This window comes from Pezoporus wallicus, unplaced genomic scaffold (assembly GCF_028554395.1).
Source record: "Pezoporus wallicus isolate ANWC-B61680 ecotype Strahan unplaced genomic scaffold, APGP_CSIRO_Pwel_v1 contig_3952, whole genome shotgun sequence".
Taxonomy (NCBI): domain Eukaryota; kingdom Metazoa; phylum Chordata; class Aves; order Psittaciformes; family Psittacidae; genus Pezoporus; species Pezoporus wallicus.
Genome location: NW_026635034.1, coordinates 583286 through 595424, shown reverse-complemented (window position 1 = coordinate 595424; position 12139 = coordinate 583286). Strand labels below are relative to the sequence as shown.

The 12139-nt window shown below is 41.7% G+C and overlaps 1 protein-coding gene across 1 annotated transcript; it reads left to right on the top strand.

Annotated features, from left to right (window-relative positions):
• The first annotated feature begins 6273 nt into the window (after window positions 1-6273).
• Window positions 6274-12073, top strand: ARRDC4 (arrestin domain containing 4). Its single transcript, XM_057416229.1, has 5 exons — window positions 6274-6923; window positions 7613-7869; window positions 8433-8595; window positions 9122-9276; window positions 9392-12073. Exons 1-5 carry the CDS (start codon window positions 6848-6850, stop codon window positions 9446-9448), a joined length of 708 nt encoding a protein of 235 aa, XP_057272212.1. The 5' UTR covers window positions 6274-6847; the 3' UTR covers window positions 9449-12073.
• The last annotated feature ends 66 nt before the right edge of the window (window positions 12074-12139 follow it).

Genomic DNA, 12139 nt, shown 5'->3' with positions numbered 1-12139 from the left:
GTCACCAATAGCCATTTGCTGCCTTCTTGTGCTGACTGGGAGCACCAGGGAGAATTCACAGCCCACTCCAGGGCTGCTTTTTCAGGACAGCACCAATAAAAGGGCAGGAAATAGGGAAGAAAGGAATCATCTCACATCCCTCCCTGTCCTGATTCCACAAACAAACCCAGAAAAAGGATTTCTGAATATCTGGGAAAAAAAGGTCTTATATTGTGAGGGAACTTAAGAGTCCCTCAGGGTTTTCAAGGTAAACATTGCTCTCACCCAACCGCTTTGTAACATGAAGTAGTTGAAACTATTTGCAGCTAAAGTATAAGGTACATGGGCAAACCCTCCCTACTGTGCAGAGGGAAGGTCACGATGGAGCTTACACGCTGTTCACTGCCGAGCAGAGTCTATCTCATGGCTCCACCACTGAACTCAGTCACTGTTTTTTTGCCTGTTGTGTTTGGTACTTGATAAGACACTTGAACGGATGTTATAGTACAGCAATCTCAAATATAAAACCCAGTTTGTAAATTAGCTGTTAGCAGCTCTCATAAACACTTCTCAAAGTCCTCCTCCAGCAGCGGAAATAGCTGTTCACGCTAAACTGACAGTCTATTGATTTAAGATCAGAAAGGCTTAGTTGGCAAACTCCTCGTGCTGGTGCCTGACTCATGATTAAGAGCTCTCTCAGTTCTCTTCAAGCAGGAGGAAGACAGCAAATACTGATCAAGTTTTTCACTTCCTTCCCAGTCACCGCTGGGATTCCTGAAAAACAGAGACGACCTTGGCAGAGATCACTGTTGCTAAGACACCTTGGTATCTTGCATGTTCCTCAAACATGGTTATTTATGTATCAGGTCCTTCCTGCTGTGGAAACTTGGAACCTATATGCTAACTTTTAAAACACTTCTGGCAGGTTCAAGACCTGTTAGCCTATTTTCAATATGTGCACTGAAATGAGTTAAAAAAAATGTAGAAACTTACATGTAGAAACTTACACTGTCAGATCCATCTAAATTCAGCGAACTCACCCCAGCAGCCATTTACAAATTAACCAGCAGAGCCAGGACATTACCAGGTGCTGTAGGGAGATGTTCTCCTGATTCCTTCACCTTCAAGACTGTAATTATGGCTGTTCACAGATTTGTGGATGCTCTCAAGTGAGACCCTTCTTTATGTATTCTTTACTCTTACAGGCTAACTTGTGTATTAATTAACTTCTTCAGGCAGCTCTTTCTTATACAGTCCCGAATTAAGTAGCAAGTAAGTAAAATAAAAATACAACTGAGCATGTCAATGTATCTCTTCCTCTTTCACACATACACCTACACACAACTACCCCATCACACACACACACATTGTAGCTGAGTGTTCACCTCCTGTTCTTTTCTTCCAGCTTGTTACAGACTAAAATAGTGATAGTTTCCACCATTCCTGCTACAACTTTACTGCCTTGGTCAGTTAAAATGCCTCATGCACAAGAAATATTCTCAGAGGTGGATGAGAAAACCAATCCCTGACAACTACAAGTGCTGGTCTTTAAATCCTGCTGAAAAAAAAGTCTTTTAAAGAGCGAACAATCACCTGAAACAAGTACCACCTGATTGTGACCCAGGGTTCCTATTAACTGTGTCCTCTACAGGCTAATTGTTCAAGTTGTTCAAGCCTCCCAACTCTTACTAATTCTCTATAATGTTTTGTTTCATAAGCAATTGCCCATGTTTATTGATTTCCGTATTTACCTCATTTGCACTTGCAAAGAATAAACAGGAGGCAACATCTGAATGGTCAAATAAAACCAGGAAAGAATCAATTACTTTTATACAGGATCTAATTCATACAGCAAAAAAAGGAGGGATGGGATTTTGTTGTTTGGTTTGGTCTTGTTTGGTTTTTTTTTCCCCTCTTTATCATACTTCCAAAATCAGCTGCAAGAAATTGCATACACACATTGCACCTAAGCAAATCTAGCAAACAAGCAAATATCCAGTAAGCACCTCCAAGCATGTTCTGCTGACTACAAAACTAACCTGACACTTGCTAATGTAAAAAACTGGAAATGAGGAAAAGATTTATGCAAAACTAGGCCATCAAACTGTACTGGTTTAATTAAACTATAAAATAAGATTGCACAATCTTAAGGGCCTTTCCAACCCTAACCATTCTATGATTTTATATACCACAACTCCCAACTGTAATGTAAGGTTTGCAGTGTCTAAAAAAACTCTTTCAAAAAGCACAAAAGGATACCAGTATCCAAAAATTCTTTAAATCTTCAAACAATGGCTTTCTTTAGTTACATAATTCTTCACTATAACAGGGAACCCATGACCGAAAGTCCAAACAAACCCTACGAATTCACCCCATCTGTAATGACATTACTTCTCTCCACGTTATTACTGATTAACACCGAAAAGTGCATTAACTCATAGCAAACAAAAGGTGTTCAAAAGGCCTACCTGGCTCTCGGCAAGGACAAGTTCTTCACAGAAGTAACTGAGCCCGTGTTTCACAGGGCAGTGTATCACAAAGGCATGCAGGGATTCGGAGGAAGCCTGACGTTCTCTTGTCAGTTATTTAAAAACCAAGGCTCTGAGTCTGGAAGCCATTTCTGCTAATTTTACTAATTGCCTGAGTCAGCCGGGGATCAGCAGGCTGGTGTTTTCCAGAGCTCCAGAGGGATGGAGGAATGCAGGAAGGTGCAGCTAGCAGGTGACTTGGGCCGGGAAATGACTCCTTTGCTACCGAAGATCATTCACGGCACACACCTTCATGAGGATGCATTACAGCCAGCTCAGGCAATCACAAAACATGGCACTTCCTACAGCAAAACTGATTTTAGTACCTGTACAGTATAAGCAAAGCTTTTTAGGTTGCAGCATGGGTTAGATTGGCTTCTGTCTGGACCTGGGGCTTCTGGAGCTGGCTGTACCCCCCCTAGTGACATGTGTGCATTCCTCACTCTTCCTATAGACGCTGGGGGTTTCCCTAAGCTTGTACTTGTAAAAATAACAGCGAACTCTGCACGAATTCCAGTGGATAACTCTTCCAAATATTACCCATGGAGGATCTGTATGGGCAGGCTTACACCATGCTGCTCGGGCCTACCAGTGGTCAGCGCTGCATATCCATCAGCTACATGATCACAAGAAGAGGGCTGTAGAAACAAGCTTCTGACCAGGTTGGGTTACGAAGTGCGTAACGACTCGGTACCGGTGGGTGTGACAGCGGGGCCCGGGAGATCCAGGACAGGCCGCACCCCCACAGCCCGCTCACCGCTGAGGGCGCTCCTGAAGTAACGCCAGGCAAACCGGGGGGGGGAGAGAAAGGCAGCACCGCGCCGCTTGTGGGGGGTGGCGGTGAGGGCGCCGGGCCCGGGGCCGCGGCGGGAGGCGGAGGTGCGGTACCTGGACATCCGGCAGAGCCTCCTGCGGGACCCACCCGAAGGTGAGGGGGCGCGGGTCGGGCCCTGCGGGGATGCTCCCGCCCGGCCGCCGCAGCGGGGGTGGGACTGGAGGGCGGGCGCCCCCCTTAAGGAGGAAGGCGGTAGGGCCGGGGGGGGGCTCGGCTGCTTTACCGGAGCGGGGGCGTGCTCGGGGGTTGAAACGTGCTGCGGGGAGAACCTGGCACCGGGCCTGGTGCTGAGGAACGGCGGGAGGCCCAGGCAGTGCCCGGCCACCGGGACAGCATTCCCGCACCGCAGCCTTCACGTGTAGAGCCAGGACTCACCCCAGCTTTGTGCAAAAGGCTGGGACACGCAGGACAGGGCTGGAACGAGAGCTGGAGCTCGGGGTTTCCTCGCTCTGTTGGGTTTTCTGCCGCGGTTTGCCCTTTTATAAATGACATCGGGCACCTTCGTTCTCGCTGTGCTCTGTCAGCACCATCAGGGAAGGTACCTGTGGAAGCCCCTCGAAGCCTTCGGCCTTCCTTTGCACTGGCTTAGGAAAGCAGAGGCTCTCTGTTGATGAGTCTCCAGCTGGCAGAGCTGTCACTTAGACACTGCAGTACTACGGCAGCAATGAAGAATCACGGGGAAATGGTGTTTCATTCCGTAAGGGTGAAATGCAGCTCGAGTTTTATCTGTGGGAAAAGTAAATGTAGACCTTTAAAACTAGTGAAGCAGTAGAATATATTAAGACTATGTATATTAATAGTATTTCATAATACTGACCTCAAATTGCAGCTTTTTAGCACAAAAATTAGTTCGATTGTTAATTTCAAAAGCAGATTAATGGCCCTCCTGCTGGAAAGGAAAAGAAACTTACTTTATGCTTTCCAGAAGCCATTTTGGATTAGAAATTGGCAGAAGTCCTGAACTGAAACTCAAGGTCTCCATGTTTCCTTGATTTTTCCATTGAGATTGCATCCCAGCATAAATAAAGCATGGGCTCCAATCCAGAACCCACTGGGATCAATTAGAACTTCTCCTAGTCCCTCGCATCTGGGTGTTTTTATACATAAATAATTTATAATAGGGTCTGCTTTGTTCTGCTATTTATGGAATAACTAAAACATACCACTCATTTTTACCCTACAGGTGAGGAAAGCTTAGTTCTTCTCGATGGAAGACATGAATTTCCGTTCAGCTTTCAACTCCCTCAAGAGTAAGTTAAACAATCCACCCTGGAGGGGTTGTGCTGGACGCTGCTTGTTGTGGAACACTAGCTGAATGTCACTGGACTTGCAGCTTTTTTTAATATCAAACTGATAGATCAGCTTTATATGTCTGTCTTAATCAGCCACCACACTGACAAGTCACGTTTGCTTCAGTCTCCCTAAGGCCCTGAAAGCACAAGCTGTAAACTGGTAAACATTTATGTACACAGGAAATGTTGGTGCTTGGAACTGAATGATAAACTGACAGTTCTGCTTTTGTGCCTGCTCTTTTCAGACCTCTGGTGACCTCTTTTACTGGGAAGTATGGCAGTATTGAGTACTATGTGAAAGCAATACTGGAGAGGCCTGCAGCACCTGACCAGAGCGTGCAGGCAGAGCTTCAGGTCATCAGCCATATCGACGTCAGCTCACCAGCTTTATTGGTAAGAGGGTCCCCTCCACTCCTCCTCCCCCCTCCAAAGCCAGCTGCAAAAAAATCCCTTCCAAGAAGCATTCACATCCAGCCTAACCATTTCCATGTTATTCTGGAGTGTCATTTTCTGACTTCTGAAAGCATATAAGCTCCCTAAGCTTTTCTCTATAAATAGATGATCTTAGGTTGTGTGAATAGCAAACAGAGTGGGTTTTTTTTAATACCATTGATTACATCCCTGCTGGCAGAGACGCTCTTGCCAAAAAGTTATGCAGGCTTCAGATGCATAAATAAGGCTTAATAATAATAGTGCACAAACATAAAGTAGTTACTCTTACCAGAGCAACTACATTCACAGGGCTGCAGTGTCCTAAACTCTACAATAATAGTAGGTTGAGGAACAGTAATTACGGAAGAGTATTAATCATGCCCAGCCTGTCATTTATGCTCTGGCCATTATGTTACGTATCCTTCCATTTTGCATGTCGTTTTCTAACATTAAGTGTGTGCATGCAGCTGCTTTAGAGATCTTTTCAGTTATTTTCTTATGACAGATTTGGCCACATTATAGCTTTGAGTTTCTAATAATCACTAGAAATACTGTAGAGTAATAAGAAAGATCAGGCATTAAGTAATGAGAAAATAGGCAAGATGGAAGCTAATGAGCTGGATTCTTTTATCTCAACCCATATTATGAAAATAATATAAAATTATACCTTGCACTTTCATGATAGCAACTGGATCTAAATGGTTATTCATTTAAATATGAATGAGTAATTTCTATTTTATTTAAAATGCTAGGATAATTTTAACATTTCATCATGACGTGAGTGTAGCTAAGAGATGTTTTGAGCAGGGTCTTTTTTTCCCTCTTTATATGCTTACATTTTAATCTTTAGAGAGAACTTGGAGAACTATTTTGGCTGTGACATCTGCAAGCAAATACAGTCTTTATACTCAACGCTGTATGTTAGGAGTGTGAAGACAGCACATCCAGATACAGTGAGGATAGAGTAGACTACTGGTTACTGCACAGGAGAGGGCTGTGGGGCATGTAAAGTAGGCAGTGCCTGTCTTAATGAAGGCTACCACCAAAAGAAGTGCAAAGTATCACACATTCTTCTTGAACTTCATAATTCTATTGACTGGGCACCAGTGCCAGTAAATAAGTAGCTTGAATGCTACTTTGGACCCTGACATGTGCATTTATAAGTTTATTTTAATTATATGACATTTACACTGTATATTTTTAATGTGACCATCCTCCAGGGATAATTAAGCTGGTTTTTGTCATGAGCCTAAATTTTTGGGGGGTTATGTGGCTTGCAAGTTATGAAGATGCATCACCTTAACCTGGTGTGTCTGCATTTATCCTTTCTTCTGAAGGATACAACGGTAAAAACAATTCACCTGCTTAACTATTAGTTGCTTGCAGCTGAAGTTAATTCTGCATTCTTCTGCATTGAGGAACAAGGGCATAAATACTGCAGTACTCCATTAGCCCTTTAAAAAGTCACACCTGTAGAACTGGCTAAATCAAGCTTTCTGAAGCCAGATTACATTCCATTGCTCTCTGTGTTACACAGTTGGTGGGGTCTAAATGCAGACTGGGATTCTAAAATAGTCATATATTCAGACAGTCAAACCCTGGTTCCACTTTCTGGTGGCAAAACTCCAGTGCATTGAGTAATACAGCAAGTCAAATGCAGTGGATTTTAGGGCTAGACTGCAGTGATCGAGATGCATAACTCCAAGTGATTGGTAGCTTCATGCCCTAAATGAAAAATACTCTATATTTTATAGACACCTGTTCTAAGAAGTCAGGAGAAGATGGTTGGCTGTTGGTTTTTCACTTCTGGGCCAGTGTCTCTCAGTGCCAAAATTGAGAGGAAGGGATACTGTAATGGTAAGAGTAGTTATTATATCTCATAGGGTTTTTTAATCTCTGAAAGCCAACACTATAGCTAAAATAATAGTTCTGTTTAGTAGGTAGTAAACTGAAATCTATGTGAACTTGCTTTAACAAAAATCATCTTGCCTTTCCCCTTACTCTCCCTTTGAGAATACTATTTGAAAGGAAGTCTCCTGTTAGTAATGTTATGGAAGAGCCATGTACTTTTGAGTGTAAAGAACAACAAAAGGCTTTAATTTGGGATAAAATACTTAACCGGGGACATAATCAGGTGTTTATGTCCTGTTTGTATAGGTTTACACTTCTGTAAGAATGAGCTTAACCAGCTTCTTTGTGATCTTGGTAACATGAGCTACATTGAGGAAATAAAGCATTCTGAAATTCAGTTAGTACTGTGTAAGAGGAAGATTGGCATGTAATTTTGCAATAAAGTTTTTATAGCTGCTTCATATTATGCTTAATGTTTCAAAATTAATCATTGTTTATATATAAAATGTAGTAGGTGGCTGTAGTTCTGCCTGGATACCACTCTGCAGCAAAAAAAATAAGCCTAGCTTGAGGAAACTAACAAGTATTGTTCTCATAACATTGCAGATGATGTACGTGCTGCATAACATGCTTTGATACTCCCAGAGGAAAGTTGGTAAATACAAATTATTCACTGAACTTTCTCTGTCTTGAAGGGGAAGCCATTCCAATCTATGCAGAAATTGAGAACTGTTCCTCTCGTTTGATTGTTCCAAAAGCTGCCATTTTCCAAACACAAACTTACCTGGCCAGTGGGAAGACAAAAACCTTCCGTCAGATGGTTGCCAATGTCCGAGGAAACCACATTGCCTCTGGGAGTACAGATACCTGGAATGGGAAAACTCTGAAAATCCCACCTGTATCCCCCTCTATACTTGACTGCTGTATTATTAGAGTAGAATATTCATTAGCTGTAAGTATGGCTTTTTATTACAGATGTGCATATTCTTGACTATTGAGTTGGGGATAGAAGAATTTACAGAGCAACTGTTAAGAGTTTGAATTTAGGAACAACAATAAATATCATACACCATAGAAGTGAGGGACTGAAGATCAAGAACAGATTCTGAAATGGAAAGATAGGGATAATGGGTCAAGTGGAAGAATCTTTCTGAGAAAGAAGCAGCTTAGTTTAAGACCTGCAGAGGTTATTAGAGGAAAGTAGTTCAAGCTGAGTGGGTTCCTCTAGTGATTTGATTCAGAAGTGGGAGGATAGAACTGAAAGTCAAGTACATAATTATTTTTGTCAACCTTTCTTGTGGTTTTTTTTAATGCTACCTAGAGACAAGGTACAGAAAGAAGGAAGTTGCTGGAAAATAAGGAGAGCTGCTGGAGTATCAGCTAAACATAGCCGAGAGGAGAAAACCCTGATTTCTAAGCAATCTGCAGCATAGGGCAGTAGGGCAGCTTCTAGGAGCAGCAATTCAATTGGGTCTCATGATGTTTTTCTTCTTTCATTTGGGGGTTGTCACATAGGTGTATATCCATATTCCTGGTGCTAAGAAACTGATGATTGAAATGCCTCTGGTGATTGGCACTATTCCATGTATTGGATTTTCAAGCAGAAACTCCAGCATTACCAGCCAGTTTAGTATGGATATGAGTTGGCTGGCACTGACCATGCCAGAACACCCTGAAGGTAACACCTATTGAAATATTTGTAATACAGCACAGCACTGTCTATGTGGAAGGGTAGCAGTGCAGTTTAAAGGCATTACTAGAGATGTAGGCCATTAAACTATGACTCAGCGGAAGTGAGGCACATAAATCTAAGTCAAGATCCAGAAGGATGGGTGAAGATCTAACTCCAGCTTTTTTTAAGTCTCTCTTTACCCCTATCTATTAGCTGAGTCTTGAAGTAACTAACTTCTGATAGTGGGAATTCTGTGTTGGAGGTAGAGCCTTAAAGTTAATCATTGCTGAATATATCATGATAGAACACATTTTGTTGCTGGAGTAGCCCTAAGAGCATCTGTAGTATTCCTGCTGAATCACCTAAGCTTACTAAAAACATAGTTCTAGTTATTTATGAGTATAGTGCACTTCATACAATTTGATAATAGTTGAATATTTAATACAGTTTTCATGGTCTAGGATGCTGTAATCTGTTGTATCGCTGTGAATGAATAGTCTGAAATCTGACAGTAGCATCTCTTGTGTTTCAGCACCACCAAATTATGCTGATGTAGTGTCTGAGGAAGAGTTCTCCAGACATGTTCCTGCTTATCCACCACCAATAGACTGTGAGGAACAATTGTGTTGTCCTGTCTTTGCTTACATACAAGAGTTCCGGTTTCAGCCTCCACCTCTTTATTCTGAGGTAAAAAAATAAACAGCAGGTGCTGTTTTATTGTCAGATGGCAAAAAAAAGCCAACCCTGTATAAAGAAATGCAAATGTTACAGGCAGTAATTGTGGCCTTTCTTCTTTCTGTAGATTGATCCACATCCAACTGATGTAGAAGAAATTCAGCCCGTTTCATTCATGCTCTGAAGAGGATTTGTAATGAGTACTGTTGTGATGAATGTCTTAAATCTTTTTGCTGCTTAAGCTGATAGTGCAGCTAAAAAGGAAACAGTTTTCTTTTCCAAAACTTAAGTTTATCTGCAAGAAAGGCAAAGGACAATGGAGAGGGGAGGTATGAGCATGTCTGGTGATGGAAGAGAATCTGCTGGATTAGTCTGCACAGAGGATATTGTGGGAGCAGCTCTGCTTGGGATATTCAAGGAGTACCTGAAAATACCGAAAGCTTTCTGAAGAGTGGATATACATAAAGTATGAGGAGGAGATGCAAGCATCTTCTGAAGAGAGAATGTTTTGTTTGGAACACTTTGGAAGAATTTACATCATTATGTTGTGAACTTCCTTAGAAGAACTTACGTTGTTGGACAGAATGTGGGTGAGAAAACATTTCCAAAAGAATCCAGTGTTCAAGGGGCTTCAGTTGTGCACTGTCTGCATCCAAGAAAGGAACACTACTAAATCATGGAGTGAAGTCTTCGCTCTAGCTTAACTTTGTATTTCATGAGAACCTGGCCTTCTAACAACTGCCAAGTGGTACTATTTCATCATTCATAATGATCCTAAAGACATCATGGATGACAGAATAGCTATACGCAATATTATGAAGGCAGCCGTGTATTGAATGAAAGACGAAAGTATGCAAAAGAAAATGGAACTTCAATAAGAGCTTATGCACTATGCTTTCTTTCAAGGGATTTCTTAAGGGAATTATTCTAGCCTCTTCTACTGTGAGTTCTTTTTCTGCATCTTAAGCCTATGGATAGCATGACGAGGGGAAGCATGGCAAGGGAGAAGCCTTTCGCCAAGAGCAGGTATATTAGCAAAATGGACAATACTTATTTATTCAGAAGCCTTTATAAGCCTACCTCTGTTTTGGATATTTACTTATGGTCAGATTCGAGACCAAAACAAGTCTTGCTACAGCTCCAGTATACTTCAAGGTTCTCAACAGGACCCTAAATGGTTTCTGTGGTTAGTGACTGAGATAGGAGGCGTAGGGAGAGGTGTAAATATACCCAGAATAGACATAGCTTATAACTGAAGTGAAAGCAGACATCAGGGGAACAAAATCCTCTGGGAATGGCACAAAGCTTTTCATTCCTCCTGCATTTTTGTCTAGAGATCCATTGTCAGGGCTGCACTGGTCCTCCGCTATCCATACTGGGTTTTGTTAGTGTGTTTCCTTGTTTGTTTTTGCTGTTTTATTTTGTTTTGGTGCAATATTTTAATGTTTTCTTCCTCAGGTCATTTAGAACAGTGAGAGTTTGTTGCTGCTAAGGGTGAAGGCACAGCATTTTACCAAGCCCTTCTGCTGCCTTCATTAAAAGTAGAATGTTTGCTTCCTGCCAAGCATCAACTGGGATAAGTTACGGCACCATCAAGAGATCACTTAAAGGAGTAGAAACACAGCATTCTTGATCCGCGAGTTTACAGTCAAGTGTTGAAATTACAGGGGATTTTGAACTACTCAAACTATTCCATGTGTCTTACACAAAGGTTTGGGGTCAAAACCCGGTACTTCATGTGGTGAAACATTGTACTTTTTGGTAACTGCAAGAATAGTAACTGAGTTTCCTTAGCTTCACCAATAACTGCAGCTTAAACAAGTTTAAATGTTTTTTCTATTAAATCTAGCTTCATTTCAGAAGCAGGGATTTTCTACAGGCACACACAGATATATACGTTGGGTCTCTTAGTATACCTTCATACACTGTCTGATTCCTAGCACTTCACCTCAAGTCACTTTTGCACCAGTGTAAAAGACACGCTGAGATGCACGTTTCCAAACTCAGACTGCAGTTACTGTTTTCATGTGCAACTTTAAGTATTGTCCTCTACAGCAGATGCAGCTTTAACCAAAATGGGAGTACACGTGTTAGAAAGGTCACTCTAAAGATCAGTATTTACCTTAAGTCTCGAGATCAGATCTCATGCCTTTGAGTTCATGATGGCGTGCCCATACAATCAGTGCAGGATTCCCACTCACATCACCTGGAAAGGGAACAAGCGTATTCTCCTTAAACAGATACCATTATAGTTATTTGGGAAGTCATGTGGCTGTGTATTAATTTGCATGTTAATAATTCCAAATATTGGCTTAAAGAACATTAGGTGCTTCTTTGGACTGAAACACCTGATAGGTGGTGTGTGCTACCTGGGATAAACATGGTCAAGCAAACAAGAGCATGAAGGGTAAAGATGTGCTTTCCCCCTTTTCCCCTTAAAATCTTTGAGTTGTTTTGTATTATTTGCAGATAAACTGTGGCCTTAGATTGTTTGCTGCAAAAAAATAAAGACAACTAGAATGTGTTTCTTAGGAAGCACACGTTGCCCTTCAAAGGAGGGGTGACAACAAGATTAAGTTCTGCTCTCTGACACTTGGCTTAGTGCAGAAATTGATCCTTAAAATAATTACTGTTTGCACAATAAGTTCAATATGCAGGGGCTTTGTTTTGATAACTGTGAAACAGTTTAAAAGAGACAAAATGAAAAAATAAGAAAAACAAAAGCTGTTTAACCTACAGGAACATGATTGTATTTTGTACTAATGACTGAGCCCTATGGGCTCTTTGTTAATAAAAGTGTCAAACCTGCCTTGTGCTCTTCATCTCTGGTCCCATATCTCTAGGCTAAATGGCTGCAGTGTCAAGAAATACTTGT